At 38.3% G+C, this 17183-nt stretch overlaps 1 protein-coding gene across 8 annotated transcripts in view; it reads right to left on the bottom strand.

Annotated features, from left to right (window-relative positions):
• slc26a5 (solute carrier family 26 member 5) overlaps positions 1-17183 on the bottom strand; it is a 47628-nt gene that overhangs the window by 17738 nt on the left and 12707 nt on the right. For 5 of the 8 annotated variants that reach the window (XM_069909916.1, XM_069909913.1, XM_069909915.1 and 2 more), the window contains 10 exons: positions 16414-16553; positions 13675-13785; positions 11364-11536; positions 10911-11075; positions 10423-10575; positions 8310-8392; positions 7577-7724; positions 3529-3642; positions 3083-3160; positions 839-934 (listed from right to left, as the gene is read on the bottom strand). In XM_069909916.1, coding sequence (XP_069766017.1) covers positions 839-934; positions 3083-3160; positions 3529-3642; positions 7577-7724; positions 8310-8392; positions 10423-10575; positions 10911-11075; positions 11364-11536; positions 13675-13785; positions 16414-16553 — 1261 coding nt within the window. Of the gene's footprint in view, positions 1-838; positions 935-3082; positions 3161-3528; positions 3643-7576; positions 7725-8309; positions 8393-10422; positions 10576-10910; positions 11076-11363; positions 11537-13674; positions 13809-16413; positions 16554-17183 lie in introns of all 8 variants that reach the window. The other 3 variants (XM_069909918.1, XM_069909917.1, XM_069909919.1) reach the window with 3 other exon arrangements.

Genomic DNA, 17183 nt, shown 5'->3' with positions numbered 1-17183 from the left:
GCAAAGTGATTCTTTTAAAACAGAATAATGTTTGAATAAGTAGCCAAAGTAATACAGTCAATTCCCCAGTATCTGGCACCTACAGGGATTGGAGATGTCAGATATGCAAATTTTCTGATTGCCTGAGACACTCTTACATAACCTAACATATCTCCATTAAGAATCAAAAGACAAAAATCAAGGGAAAAGCAACTTGGTGGTTACCCTGCAGTATCACTCATAACTAATCACTGGTGTTTTCTTGTATCCAAAAACAAAATGAGAGTTGATTATCACAATATGCATCCAATGTCCACATTTTGGAAATAATGTGTGCAATTCTGATCACCTTGCGAGAAAAAGAATTTTCTTAAACTCGAAAGGGTGTGTTAAAAAAATTCAAAGACGTGAATACCAGATGGCATGAGTTACATGTAGATAAGGCAATAACGCACAGGAATACATAGTCATGACAGGCATCGAGAAGCAAACATCAAGGTAGGGAGCTATAAAAAGGAGATCTGAAGGCCAACTCCACTCCCCCCCAAGTTGTCTAAAACTGAAGGGAAAATAGATCAAGGTTGGGGAGAGATAGAAAGGAGATTGGAGGGTCAACTTTTCTATCCCATTGGGTGGTGCACATGGAACAGGCTGCCAAAGTGGTAGAGGAAAGTGCAATTGTGGCATGTGAAAGTCATTTGGACAGCTACATGAATAGGGAGGGGATACAGATGGGCCAAGGACAGGTAAATGGCACAAAAATCAGACAAGCAAATGGGGTAGGATTGACAATTGAGCCAAAGGGTTTAAATGATGTGACCTCAAGCTCTTCTGAACAACATATCTTCAAATTACTTACAAGTTCATGTTTACTGGTTTGCCAGAGTAAAGGTATATCCATAACCTGTTTAAGTATTCCTTTCAGGTTCACCATCACAATTGCAGCCAACACAGTCTATAATAAATCATTCTGAATTTTAAAACAAGAATTTTGAGTGTTGCAAGTTGGTTTTATATTAAATAAATCACATCAAACTTAAGTAACCTTGCATGCAACAAAAACAAGAGGTTAATGCGTTTTGTCAAGAATTAAAATATACAAGACTTTAAATTCAAGGAATTTCACCATATCGAAAGCAGCCTCACCACATCCAAGTCTTGTTCACCCTTTATATCTAATTGTCCAGCAATACCCCACTTTAAAGTTCTCATTGTACTTTTAAAATCGCTGCAAGGCCTCACCTTCCCCATGTAAAACCTTCTCCAGTTCTACATCCCATCAGAATTCTGCCCTCCAACTCGAGACTTCTTCCACATATCCAGCAGTAAAAATGAAAGTGTTTATTGACAGAGAGCTTGAATCTTGTTCTCTTGCCATTTCTATTCTGTCCACATTAAATTATGAACCAACTACCCATCTGCACATAATTTTATTCAGATTATGGATCATCATTGTATTTTTCTGTAACAGCAAAAATCTGCGGATAAAAAAAACCAAAAGCAGCTGGAAACATTCAGCATCATATTCTTTAAATTTTTATTGAATTTTGCCAAAAGTCTTTTTTTGCTTTTCTTCACTATTTACTTATGGATTCCAAAAGAGTCAAATTGGTGAATGAGATTAAAGATGCGGGCAACTAGTCCATAAAAAAAAAAATCAGGAAAGCAAAGAGATGCAGGCATCAAATTGAGCCTTTTCTGAACTCTCTGAATAGTATATGTGAAAAGAATTTCAAGTGGGGACCATTGTTAGGAATCTGACAGAATGGAGTATACAGCATCAAAAATGGTGTTCAGGGTGTAGTTGGTGTATTAAATATGTACTGCACACAGAGTTAATATGGAAACAGAATACAAAAACAGAAGAAAATGGAAAAAGTACGTAACAAACAGTACAATGTCATTTATACCCAGAATTCTGCATTAAAATGTGACTTAGGCAAATGGGAGCTGCATGAAAAACTTTCTTCTGCTGATAATGGAGAAGGGCACTGCATGAAACTACAGGAGAGACCAAGAAAAATGTGGGAGGATTTAAAAAGAATGTGGGCAATTTCCCACCTCCCAATTCAACTGCCTGTTCTGAATGAGACCCATGACTCTTATGGCTCCATACCTAGAGGGCCGGGATTACCTGATCATAGATTACAGTTAGTGATTGAACAACCAGTGTCCCGCATCGGACTTGTCAGCCACAAACGAGCCTGCAGCTGATGTGGACATTTACCCCCTCCATAAATCTTCATCCGCGAAGCCAAGCCAAAGAAAAGAAGTATTCACAATTGGCTGGCAGATACGGAGAGAGACATCGGCATCAGATCTTTTAAATTGATGTCCCTACTGATCTTAGCATTACATACACGTGGTCAACATCAATTGTAGGCAGTTTGCATTGGCTAGGGAGAGTATGTGTAGCGTTGGGCTAGTGATCTTATTAGCTGCAGGGCTAAAGCTAGGAAACTATAAGATGCACTAGGGGAAATTACATGTCCTAAATCTTGGGCCATTTTCCCCAAAGGGCATGATTTAATCTGGAAATGATTTCTTGCGTTATATTACTTTTGTGCATGATCTGAAAAGGAGCATGAACTGATCTAATTTCCGAATTACATTCTTGAACCACAAATACTTAGAAGGTACCAGTTAGTTCTTGATCACTGCCTCTGGGCAGAGATACTAGGTTAATATACATTTAGCCCTAATGTAGATGAACCCCAACCTGCTCTTTCTGAGCTCCGGGCCAGTGACCCTCTTCCCTGTAATTTAAACTTATGATTGACTAGGTTTTCTCATTCTGTGCGTTTTTGGTTGATGCAGAGATTTCAAATTCTCCTCCATTAGTCAAGTGTGTTCCATAGAATTATTTTTCCAGCAAGATGTGAAATCATACATTAACCCTGGTAAAATATGAATGACAATACTTTCAGAAAATATAGGGGGTACCTATGAAGACCTGGTAAAAACACTGGAAAAAATTGGTGCCTCTGGAGGCAAACCAAAACTGAGATGAGGTTCCTCATTTGAAAGGCAAAATACTGTAAAATAAAATTTTTCACAAACTTATAAATAGACCAAGGAACAAATATGCTTATGTTAGACATACCTGCGGTAAAGGTTCAAAGAGATAACCAAAAGCAACAATGACCAGCAGTACAACACAGGCAGATAATCCACCAGCAACCTGTACAAAAACAAGATAAAGCAAAGTTACCAGACATGAAACAAATCTTAAGAAATTTACTTATTAACCCTTGCATTTCACCAATATTTTAAGCTGATGAATTTTTAAAGGTCTACATCTACAATTGCATACTTCACTAAAAACCCCCAGAACTGTAGCATCCTAACAAGCACGAGTTTCTTAAAAAAAAGGTACAAAATAAAATTCACATGGTGGATGCAAATTAGTACAAGAACAAACTTAATTTTTCAGCCAAAATGAAAACTTGACTTAAATTGATGCTCATCTAAGAGCAAAATATTCTTAAATTCATTTATCAGGATACCAAAAGGGCAAATTAAGTTGATTCAGAATCAACAAATTTGTACCTGAGTTTTGCCTCCTGTACTCTCTTGTACAAGACTTCGGGACATTGAAGTGCCAATAGGAAATGTTTGGAAAAAGGATCCAATAAAATTGCTGATTCCCAAAGCAATAAGTTCCTGGCAAAAGGGAAAAACAAGTAAAAATCCTGTTCTGGTTGGCCAGAAAGGTCATATATACACATATTGATTTGTAATGAAACAGAAACACTGATAAAATGTAATGTAGAAAATTTTGCCATTTTGTACAAAATATGTGCACTTTAAACTAGTTAACAGGCTTTCCAGAAACTAAGTGCACATTGTTAGCTTTTTTTTTTTAAAAAAAAACCAAAGCCATTGTAATGCTGGACACAGCCAAGAAAGACTCAGCCACCACATTGAAAGTCGTTAATGACTGCTTTTATTCAAATTCAGTGCGCGCCTTTTTAAGGACGGCATGAGCTCAGTCACCTCGTGCATTGTGACATCATCATCGCTGCCCCAGGCGCACGCTGGGAAGGAGACTTGAGGCAGGGAGAAAACCCTGACAGCGCCATCTTCCCATGGCTGCCCCGCCACGTGGCGTAACACGCCAGGCTGCTTCACCACGAGAGAGTGTGCAGCCACACCACGTTAACTTAGGACAAAAGATTGCAATAAAACTGTTAATAGTACTTACCTCCCACTCCCAATCCCCCTCCCTTTTAGATTTTAGCGCCTTCAACTTTTAACTGACAGAGCACCAATAAATAATATTACAAACCTTTGAACCATAGCCAATAAAGAGAATCATAGGGGTAGGACCTGACACGAGAGAACATCATTGATCCAGTGAAGAATCTGATAGTTCCAACTAATTGTTTGCAAGCGATAGCAGCCACACCTCAGTAAGTCAGTTGGACAAGTAGAATGGAGAGACTAGATTCTATTCACCTCAGTCATATTTGAAGACTGCTTTTGTGGAATACATGGAGGAAATCAACATAACTGAAGTATCATGCAAGTGATTCAGTGGCAGCTATGTGGCATGGATGAACAAAGACTCCAAAAATGGTCGTCTCTAGTTAGTACAGTTCTTTGTACCACGTGAACTAGACTTCTAATCGTCAGTATGCTGACCATCTCATTTGAAACATTTTTCCCCCTCTAGTTCATTCCATCAACTGATTACTAATCCAAGCACTGTAGTGGAAAGGGGTGGGGGTAACATGAATCAGTACATGGAGATGATGAACAGCTGAAATTACAATAATATTGTACATCCTTTTTAAAGGAGGAACCAAAAATGGCTTACTGTGTCTCAAATCATCTGGCTTGACCAATGCATTTGCAGTTCTCTGCAGCTATGTTTTTAAAAAAAATCATTCTCGGCCAAGGAATTCCTGTATCCTTATGGTCAGAAGCAAAGCATCAACATTGCAGAGAATAACTCTCAACCTTTATTATCTGTTACAATATTGATATTTAACACTCACATGGATCCAATGAGCTAAGCAATTGAAAATGAACAAAGAAGCCACGAAATTGCATATGCAATCAAATCATCTCTCCAAAAAACAACTTGACCTATTGTTTCCCTGAATGATTGACTCAAAACTTCAATTCCCTAAACATTCCTCACAGCAGATGGTTATCAAACTATTATATTTGACAGTAGATAGGAAAAGAAGCAATTCTACTCTGACCTGGACTCTCTCCCAAGATATTACAAACACAAAACCATGGTGCTTAGAAACTACTGACAGCAACTTTAAGGAAGAGAGATGAATAGCAAAAGGCATTATTGTGTGAAAGGCATAGGGTCGAGGTTCATTGAAAGAATTTTTAAACAAGGGTCAAGAACAAAACATACACTCTTACCATCATAATAGCATTTGACAGTGTAGATCATCTGACAAGACATGGGTGATGCCAGAATCATTATGCAGTGCAGAATTATGGACAAAGCAGAGACTGGCAAGATTCAATTTATTATCACAGTAATAAGTGTTGTATTACATGAAATTTCTTTTTGCCTGCTGCAAGGCAGACAGCAGGAATTAACCAAGTGCCTCTTTCAGTCAGAGATAGAGAAAGACAGAGAGAGAAGCAAAGGAGAGTTTCCCCCTCAGAGTCAAGTGTCCGTAGATTCGCCTCCAGCACTTCCACAAACCCTGCAGCCACATTGAGTTCATTCCAAACTATCGTCAACCCAAGCTCCAAACCTCTGACTTGTTCAGGAACCCCTCAGCATTTCCTCACATTCCTGGTTCCAATACCTGGTACCCCTCCAGCCAGTTTGAACCAGTCTCCAGCAGTCCACAGCCTGCTGCAAGTCTCCCAGCAGCAGTCTCCAGCAGTCCACAACTTCCATGGGTTCTTCGCCTCGAGTTGCCAGCAGCCCACTGAATGCACTGGTTTCTCAGCCACAGAGCCCCCTCACTGGTCTGCCATCGTGGTAATCATCCCCATGGATTATCTCCTCCTCTTCCTGTCCTCTGGAGCCATGCTTCCCCAGAGTCTGCAGCCTCTCGTGGTTGCTGCCGCCAATTAATAGGCACCACCATCTTGGGTGCAGACCCATGGTCAACAAGATCCATTTAACCTTGTATATAGTACGCTCATGGTACAAGGGTCCAAGGTCAGCAGAACATATCTAATACATTTGAACTTTTATCAGATGTTGTTTCAGAAGCCACCAGGTTACAAACCTTTATTTTTCCAGAGGATCCAACAATGAACTGCTCGTACTACCCCCCACCCCCCCCCCCCCCCACCAAGACTCTTCTATTTCTTACAAGTACTGCATATGTATGGTTTATCTGTATATGTCTGGTTGTGTGTTTGGATTCTTTCTCCCCCACCAAGAGGACTGGAAAACTTTTGTCAGGTTGTACTGGGGGCAAAAAATGGAACCAGTTCAATAATGAAACCATTAACATGACTAAATGAATGGTGGAGACAAAGAAAAGGCTACATTACAATTAGCTTAATGGGAAACAAGAACAACAACCCTAAATTCCAATGCAACAGCCAGAAAATGTGAAGCAAATGGCAGAATTTGTCTTTTTGCATCAAATGAAAGACAGAATCAAACAGTTCTCAAACTCATCTAATCAGATTTAATAAAAATGCAAGGTAGATGCTGGAAAGGAAAAAGTTAAAAAAAATTAACAAGATACTGCTGCAAACAATCTTTTACCTCCATCAAGCTGCATGTAGTACAAACTTAGACCTGCTCTACTGAAATTTGAACATAGCCTTCCCCACTCTCACCAAGATGAGTAAAGAGTGAGATCAGTGAACTCAGCAAACCATTAGTCAATTCTGAACAAAGGTCATCAAATAACTTCCACTCAATGAAAGATTCATAATGGAATGGTCCTGGCATATCCCCTTTTATAGCTCCAAGAAATGGATCCTCTACACCTTAAGCAGTGCTTCCATTGCTGAATTAAGAGCACCTATTGGCAGAGTATAATTTTCAATGGCAAAATATTTGAGGATGCAAACAATCAGCATTGGGAAAAGGATGTTTAAATAAAAGCTTGGGTGGGCTGGATTTATTAAAATGGAAGTTTCCAGAACAGATTTTATAGGCGCTGACGCAATAGAAGGAATCTCCAAATAAGTGCTTCAAAGAATAAAAATAGTTTCCATGAAACGGCATTAATCCCAAGGATCTTGTGCAAATGGTTTGGGATAAGGCCCCCACTGACCCCCGAGATCAGATTTGAATGAGAACAACATGTGAGGGGGGAATGGAGCTTTGCGTTTATGGTTTCTGTGCACACTGTGGCCAATTCTGCAGTTAGGGTTCGAACTTCAGAGTTCTCTGTGGCTACAAACAAGAATCGCAGCATCAGAAGTGGTCGGTTGGGAATAATTCTCATCAGCTGATCCAAGTAATAGTTGCAGAATATAAATTTGCACGGCAAATTTGCTTGTCATTTCTGAAATTATTTTTAGACTTTAATGCTGGAAGAACTCGCAAACAAATTCAGAAAGGCTTCAAGTCACTGATTATTTTCAGATTAAAATGACCCTAACATTAACCACAGAAACAGCGAGAGGTGAATATTGGATACATTACCTGATTACCATTCACAGTGTAACCATGTTTCAGAGCAAATATCTTCCCCATTGATATGGTCATGGAAAATGCAACTACTGCAATTGCCACAGAATCAGCAAGTACCGCAGAGAGTAGACTGAGGTCAGGAAGAACAGGAGTCCTCAATCTGAAAGGGTAAAACGTGTATGAACATTAGCCGCTCAGCTCCCAAGTTCTGAGACCAATGATGCTCTTGTCATAACATGGAAACACGTGTGGCCAATTGCCAACAGTTAACTCAATAAACAGACTGTTCCTGCAATTCCTATAAAAGTTTAAATATCCTAATTTTTCCCTCAGTATTAAAACTAGGAAAGTATTAAGAAGTGCATAATGTTCTTAATTCCTTTATTTAATCGATAAGTTTGATCAGCACCAAGTCGAAGCAAATACTTGGTTCACAGAATACTGTATTAACCAATTATCTTTCTCATTTCTATTAATTGCCTCTATTCATTTCTGAAGGAGACAAAGGCAATGCAGAAGTATTTAAATGCATAAATACTGGAGTAACCAGGTATTTACAGATGGGCAAAGTGGAACACCAAGGAAAACTTCCACAAGACATTCATTAAAATTAACAGATATAGTAGGACACATTAAAGCAGGGGAAAAAAAAACACCAATTTCATCCATACACGCAAAATCAGATTGCTGTAAACTTTAGATCTCATTGAAGAGAATGAATAGCTCAAGTAATTATTCATCATACCCTGTGGGTATATATCCAACAACATCTACTTCGTAATTCCCAGCGAGGTTTATCCCAGCAGAAACACCAGTACTAATAATGACCTAAAAGAAAACAAAACATGCTTTAAAAATCAATACTTTGAATACATTTTGGACCAGATGTTGCTCTGAACCCAAAGTGTCATTATGCATCAACTGGACTCAAATGTATGGATTCAACTTTCACTCCAAAAACTGCAAAGAATTATAGAGTATAATTCCAGCAAACAAGAGTCAGAGCGAGAGAGCAGGCTTGTTTAAAGAGGTGAGGAGACTGTTGATGTTCCTTTCCAGTGGGCCAGAGTTGGAGCAGGTTAGAGCTGAGACTTTGGCTAGAAAAAGTTGAGGTGGTGATGCAGGAGCTGAGGAGAAGATAACCCTATTGAGTAACAAAAAGGGTTCAGAAAGAAGGCACATGCAAGAAAAGGTTCTTCTTGTTTCTTTCTCTCTATTTCATAGACAGTTGTGAATGGCAGCCAGGGCAAGGACATGCTCCTTTTCCAGAATGTAGATAGCTGGGGAAGCCAACAGTAGCCCTGATGACTTCATCTGTGAGGTGGATCCAGTTGCAGTTCCTTACAGTGCCAGAGAATTGAAGCCAAGTTGAATGAATGCCAGAACATTTGGGAGGCTGAGGGGGTGATACATAAGAGTTATAGGGACACAGTCACACCCAGGAAGCAAAAGGAAGGGAGCTAGATGACAGTCAGGAGATGGAAAGTGAACAGGCAGTCAGGGCTGGGTATCCCTGTGGCCATTCCCCTCAATAAAACACATACCATTTTGGACAACCTATGAAGGACAAGCCATGCCAGTTAGATCTCTAGTACAGGCTGGCCTTGTGGCCAAAATGGGTCAAGAGGAGAAAGTGAGTTGAAGATAGGCAATTTCATTGAGGGGAACAGATAAAAGGATCTGTGAAAGAGATCAAGAATCGCCTCCAGGTCCAAGGGTCCATGATGTCAGATAGAATTGATGTCATTCTCAAGAGAAAGTATGAGCACCCAGATGTCAAAGTATGGGTAGGAACTAATGATGTGGGTAGGAAGGGTGATGGGGTCCTGCAAAACGAGTTCAGGGAGTTAGGTGCTTTGTTGAAGGATAGGACCTCCAGAGTTGTGATCTCAAGATATCAATGAGGTTAGAAATAGGAGGATAATGCAGGAGAGGGATTCAGATTTCTGGATCATTTGCCTCTCCAAGCAGGAGAGTTTGTATCTAAACTGGAGGATTAATATACTTGTGCGAAGGCTTGCTAGCATTGCTTTGTGGGGGTTTAAACTAGTTTGACGGGGATGGAAAAAGAGATAGGATGAGAGGTAAAAAAAAAAGGGGGTGGGTTTGGAGTAGCATTACTCTCAGGGAGTTGCAGAAAGGGATTGTTAACTGAATCAGTGTGGGTAAAAATCAGAACAGGAACAGTTTATTAGCCCCCAAATAGCAGGACAATAAGGACCAGATAAAGAGGCAGATTTTGGATTGGTGAGAAATAACAGGGTTGGTAATGGGAGACTTCAACTTGCCAAATATCGACTGGCACCTCTTTACTGCAAGGATAGATGGTACAGAATTTGTCAGATGTATCAAAGAAGGATTCCTGACAATTCATGGACAAGCCATCGAGAGGGGAGGCCAGACAGGATCTAGAACTAGGTAACAAACCTGGTCAGGTAACAGATCTTTCTGTGTGGGAGAATTTCAGTGAAAATGACCACTACTCCCTGATCCTCAGCGTAACCATGGACAAGAAGAGTAGACAAAATGTAGCACAGGAAATCCTAAATGAATACTTTGCTTTAGTATTCACCAGATAGCTCTTCAGATCTCTTGGAAGAGCTAACCAACTGTTCAACAATATTCTGTGCTTCTCCCAAAACCCTGTACTTCTGATGTAAAGTCACCAAACCAGAACGATGATCACTTCCTTTTCAGCTGTAGCCCAATCCAATTAATATTTTCATGCCCACATCAAGTATTTATTACCTTTCTCAATGAATCTGCTTCCAGTCAGTCTTCAGATCACATTTCAGTAAATCAAAATCATCTTTCCTTATTCTCAAATGTGAATTAAAAAAAAAAATCATTCGACTTACCACAATAAGCTCCACAGGAATGGGTGCAACAAATCTATCTTTGCAACGAGCATTCACTTCTTTCACTCCAAACAAGATCACCACACAAATTCCTCCGACAATTATCGTTGCTACATTGGTTTCCTTAATACTTTTGCACACAGCAAGAAAGGACTATAAACAGAAAATAAAAACCAATAATGCAAAATTGAAACTAATTTTAGTTTTAACTAATTCCTAATGATTTTGCCCCTAGAAGTTTCAGAAGAGAAAATAATTGCCTATTACAATTAGATTTACCTCTGGCGCAAGGTGTCAATTTTTGGCAAGGTGGAAGCTCAATAATGCAGAGTATTTAAAAAGTAGTAGCAACAAAAGAACAGATTGTTGAACCAACAAAATAGCTGATCGATCATGTTAAATTAGAATTTGGAGCAAAACCATTTAAATTCCATGTACAAATCAACATGTCCATGTTTAATAGAAAGGCATCCAACTGACATACTTACATAAATTACTGACAGCGGTCCACTATATCTTTGAGTTTTGATGCCCAAAAAATATTTTAACTGAGACACAATGACGTGTACAGCTGCAGCTGTGGTGAACCCTCTTACTATAGGGTCTGTGAGGTAAACAACAACAAACCCAAAATGGAGAAGTCCAAGGCAAAGCTGCTCAAGAAAAGAAATAATGGTTGGATGGCGATAAACTAGACGTTAAGTAGAAGAGATGTCATTTGTAGAATTCATTTCCCTGCACCAGTGTTGCACACTTGCAGTTTTTAAACAGGGGAATGACATAAATCAGAATAATTGATTCCTATAATTTCATCCACTGCAACTACAAATTTTGGTTCTCAGTCATTGATAATTCCAATATACAAATATCAATGGCTCAGTGAAACATGATATAAAGTTTATGCTGCACTTTTCATCATTTTTTTTCTATTATTTTGTTACCTGCAGAATTCCTGTTAAGAAAGCTGTCGCTGCTGCTACATTAATTCTCATTGCATCTCTTTCTGAAAGTGCCAGAGAGTCATTAGTTACGTTCAAGGAATCCACAAACATGTCATCTGGGACAAGTTTGATAGCCACTCCACCAACCATTAGACTGATAACTGCAAAAGTTCCTAGGATAGAAAAAATAATTTTAAAAGGTCTCAATTATAAGAAGCACCTTCTTGTACTTCTGCAAAATTATTTTTTGGAATCACTTGGATCCAGAACCTTCAAAATATCACCCAATTACCTGACATTGAAAACTCACAAGGGGGATTAAGTCTCTCCAATTATATTTCTGTACTGCTAGAGAATAAAATAGACAATAAGGAACAAAATGCTGTTAATGCTGGCATGATCAGGCAACATTTATGCACAGAGAAAGAGATAACACCTCCAGTAAAGTGGCCATTTTCAGAACAGAGGGAAAAGTTAGAAATGTATACACTAAGATCCCGATTTTGGACGTAGTCCAGTTTCTTCGGACAACAAAAGGTTACAGTTATTGTTGTACTCTGCTCTGTGGAACTAGACAAGCCCTCAACCAGTGAAAGTGATAGGAGCTATAGGCCTCAGGGAAAGGTATCATATCTACAAATAAAACAGGAAAGGCAAAAGTCAGAAATGAGCACACTACATCTTTATTAAATGTTAACTATAAGATTCTGCACAATACCTGACTCAATTGTTTTGGTGTAATAAGGCTCTAGCTCCACTTTGCTACTTGCGGTGTTTCGGGACAAATTCAAGTTTTTTGTTGGAATTGTCTCACTAGTCTGGACTAGAATAACAGAATATCCCAAAGCAATCTTTCCAGAGAATAGAGCTGTAATTGGGTCCATCTACTCTACAATACAGCTACAATGAAATCCTAATAATGGATGATACTCCAAACACTCTCCAATTAGATTATGGAGTCACAAAGATAAGCCTTCCATCTTCAGCTTTGAGCCTTTGCTATGTTGAAAATAATGGTGCAGGTATCAGAGATGATCATCTTGGCTTAAAGTTCCAACTAGTCCTCATTTCATGGGTTGCTAGGTACTGGGACCATTTCCACCTGGCCTCCAGTTGGAGGGAATGGAAATGAGAAGCAAGCCACATTCCTTAGCAGTTGTGTGACATAATCCTTCAATTTCAAGCATAATTTAAGAAATAACATCACAGTATTCGAACAAATTTGGGAACCGTACATGGAACACAACAGAGAAGTCCTACCGCGGACCTCTACTGCCTAAAATGACAGAAGGAGAAGAAGACGAAATGAACTGACCCAGTATGTAAAGTAGAAGACACAAATTTCTTGTTTATTTTCATTGTGTGATGACATTGTTTAATGGGCTTAATGTATCATATAGGTTGAACGTTGACTGGGTCGGGGGAAAAAGGGGAGAAAATGACACTGTGTCTATTCAAGAGGGAGAGGTTTTGGTTAGTATGGTTCATAGTGTGAAAAATTTAAAAAAATTAAAAAATTTCAAGCCTATCTGAAAGGACTGAGAAAATATCTAACATGGCAGATGGCATGATTAATAACATTTGTCATATACATTGTACAATGAACTTGTACATTTAAATTCTTACTTGAGCAGCTGATGGATACTTTATAAAAACTACAGCAGTACACTTAACTGAATTAAAAAGGTACAAAATATTACAGAGAACTCAGCACACAATGAGGGTGTGAATTATGCTAAGAACCATCGGAGAGTAATGCCATCTCCAACAAACCACCATTATGCATTAAACGCATAATGGAATGGAGGAAAAAAAAAGCTGAAAATAACCAGCCATAAATAACTGCTGCCATTTTTTGTAAGGAAAATACATATACAATTGAAAAAATAATGTACGAATTAAACTTTTTTTTAAGACAAACAAAGCCATTATAAGCCTAGGCAGAGAACTAAAATTATTTTTATAATGATTAGCATCTTGGGATCACGATTTCAGACCAAAGAGATGAGCTCCATGAAATAGTCACATAATTTGCCTTTGATCTCTTTATTGTGGAATGTGGGAACTAACTACCTGTGCATTTGGGGAAAAAAAAGAGAAAATTCAGACTTGGAAGAAGCAACTAACATAAATAAGACCCGAGACCCGGAGATGTAGAAGTGTTTGACACTAATTATTTCTCAATTTACAAAAAGTTACATTTCTGGAACAGTTTACCAATGACATTTTCAATATTAAAGCCTCCATTCATTTAAAAATAAAACTTTTTGCCATCTGGCATCCATTAAATATTTAGACAATTATAACATACCAACAGACACGTGTCTTGATGTCCCAAATACCATGTATAATAGAACTGGAAAAAATGAAGTATAGAGCCCAAACACAGGGGGAACACTTGCCAAAATGGCATATGCCAAACCTAAAAAGAGAGAATGGAAAGTACTGCTGGAGTTATTTAAGCAAGAACCATGACATAAAAAGACAAAAAGTCAATGGTCACGAATCACAAATTGTTCACACAGTTAGATTTTGGAAATTTAAGATTGACTAAGGATTCATTATATTAATCCCTTCTAATAAATGGAAATTTGGCCATGCCCCAGGTAATTTTTAAGATTACAATTGAAAAACTAACACAACTAACTTTAAAGGTTTTGCCTAAAATAAGGAGGTAGAGACGGCAAGATTGTAGCATAGGTTCATTGAAGAGATAATGCGACGTGGGGAGAGTAGCTTATTTTTGATCAACCAATGCCTGATAAAATAGCTTTTATTGCAAATTGTTCAATAAAAATTGTGATAGCTCTTAATTAAAGAAATAATAACTTGCTCAATCTTATTTATAATGGAATAATGGTGTTCAATAGTTCCAATCAACCTCGTGCATATATTAATATTTCAGTTATAGAACTGACATGTGGCCATCTGAAGGATACACTAATAAAGCAAAAAAGTTTGTTTCTTCAAGTCATTGAAATGATCCCAAGGACACGTGATGAGTAAACACAAAAATCTGCAAACACCATGATTGAAGTAAAAACACAGAGCTGGAGAAACTCCTAGGTCAAACAGTGTACTTTTTATAGCAAAGATAAAAGATACATAATCATTTTGGGCTTGAGCCCTTCATCAAGGTATGAATAAAATATCAGTAGTCACCCCCAAACAAAATAGAGGTGGGGGGGCACAGTTTCACAGGCAGGAGGTAATAAGTGGATAAGGGAGGGCATACCAGCAACAATGGGAGAGTGGTTGGCTCTGTGAATGGAGAGGGAAGGGGGTAGAGAGCTGGAGGATTGAAGTCAGAAGGATGGAGAAGTGGGAATGGGGAGTAGGTTAGCAGAAACTGGAGATTGCCAATGTTAATGCCATCCAGATGGAGAGTGCAGACAAAAACGAGGTGCTGCTCCTCCAATTTACAGGTGGTCTCGGCTTGGCAGGATACGAGGCCGTGACTGACGTGTCAGTGTGGGAGTGGGGCATAGAATTGAAATGGATGGTCACTGGGAGATCTTTGTCACTGATGCGGACCGAACGAAGGTGCTCAGCGAAGCAATCTCCCAGTCTGCTTCTTGTCACTCTGATGTAGAGAAGGCCGCACCAGATACTGTAGATGACTCTTGCTTCATTTGGAAAGGCTATTTAGGGCCCCCAAATAGTGACAAGGAAGGACAAGACAAAAAGGAAACTACAGAGTTGGCAGAAAAATGCTGGTCTATCATACATGCATGTCAATCTGAGGAAGCTTTGTGATGAAGAAACTGGCAGAGGAGATATAGAGAAACCAATGACTATCACTGGACTTTCAAAACATACTTGATAAATTGCCACAAGGAGGATTGTAACAGAACAAAAGTTTGAAAATTTAGAAAAATGAGAACCTATCACTGAACTAAGTTTCTGGATGGGCGGATGCAGAGATGCTGTTTTCCACCTATAGTGCCCAAAACAAGAAAGAACAGTGAATACTCAAATTAGAAAATGATTACCTTGGATTAAAGGGCTATGTACATCATGTTGGAATGAAGAGTGAAGAAATTTAAAAGTCCTATTGCTTAGTGAGACAGTCATGAGGAATGGCAGAGGATTGTTCACTCAAGAACTTAGAAAAAAAGAATAGAACAAAAATGTAGGAATAAACTATTTGGTCTCACATCTCTCCCAACAAACACGGATTTTTTTTGTTTTATTACCTGCAATTCCTAAAATCTTAGACTTAGAGAACAAGCTTAGCTATTCACGATCATATGGAGGAAAAGGAAAATACAAAGAGACATAATTGATGGGCAACATGCCAAGGCTGATGGAGGGGGATTGGTTCATTAGGTATACAGTATTTTCACCAGAGATTAAAAAAATACTATGCACCTCAGAAAATTAAAGCTTCTAATGGGACTGGATGAATTAGTCACAGGAAGGATGTCCCCAATGCTTGGGAGGTCCAACACCAAAGATCAGTCTATGGATTAGAAAAGTAAATGAAGAAAAAATTTCTTCCCATAGAACATGCAAATAAAAGTTTCTACCATACAAAGCAATTAGAATCATTCAAGCTATTAGATATTTTTTGGGTGGAGGGATCAAGGGTTAATGGGAAAAGATGAACAGAATACTGAATGAGGAAGATCAGATCTATTGATGGGCTGTGCAGACTGGAAAGAGAAAATGGCCTACTCCTGCTACTTTTTGTTTCCTGCTTTTCTTCCCATTTTCCAGATGAGTGCTGCACCTAACATTTGGACTTGTCATTTTAAAAAAGGCTTCAAGCAAAATGGAGGCAAGGATACAATTGAGCAGATTGGTAACTGAAATGAAAAGCCAGTGACTGGAGAAATAGGATATTGAAGATGCTCATTTTAAAAAATATTTCTTCTCTCTGCGCTCTAATATTCCTTAAATTCTTTCCTACCACAACGATGCAGTGAATTATGGAGTATGCAATAACTCGTAGAGATGTAGTGTGGGCAGCATCCTAAAATCAAATGAGCAAGGCACGCAGAAAATATTTAATCTCAAAACACAAGTAGAAAATAATATTCATAATTACTTTGAGGTAGCTGCATCACTCCAGTGCTCAAACCAGAAATTACATCTCCTAATATATATTCCTTGATTGGGTAACTGGGTAGCCATAGCAGAATGGGAATAAAGCTGAAGAGTTTTGCCTTAGCTTTTACGGTTGAACAACTGCAGAAAGCAAAATGAAGAAGCAATACTTCGATTAATTGTAAAAGGTTGAAAATGCATCCTGCCACACAATACCAAAAGACTTCAATCACTTGATTAATATTTGGTAAATAGTCCATCAAAACTTACTTTTGTCATTATTAGTTGAAAACTTAATTTTCCATTTAGATTCATAGACAATGTTAGATGGAAAGGAATAAGATTAAACCATTTAAAAATAATAATCACAGAATTAACTTCTTTAGGAAGATCACTCAAAGGAAAAATGCTTTTTGATAAAAAGCTACAATTTTCCATTTAATCAGGCAACAATAGCCAAGCTAGAAAGTTAGACGACAAGATATAGGAAAAATTTTAAAAATGAACAATGATCAATTCTCTGAACCTAATGGGTCTTCCTTGGGTCTGAAAATAACTTGCTGGGTTACAGTTAAGTTCTAATAAACTTCAATAGAAGTCAAATCTAATTTGCAAGTACAACACTCTTATTTTTAAAAAATCCCAGAAAACAGCAAACCATTAGCTAGTTAGCTTTTTAATTGGAAAAATGCAGGAATGAATTCAGGAAACAATAGCAAGAAATTTAGAAATCACAATAGAAACCAATAGTCAACATGTTTTTTCTGAAAA

This window comes from Narcine bancroftii, chromosome 13 (assembly GCF_036971445.1).
Source record: "Narcine bancroftii isolate sNarBan1 chromosome 13, sNarBan1.hap1, whole genome shotgun sequence".
Lineage (NCBI taxonomy): Eukaryota > Metazoa > Chordata > Chondrichthyes > Torpediniformes > Narcinidae > Narcine > Narcine bancroftii.
The sequence above is the reverse complement of the archived record's forward strand: the minus strand, read 5'-3'. Positions and strand labels throughout refer to the sequence as shown.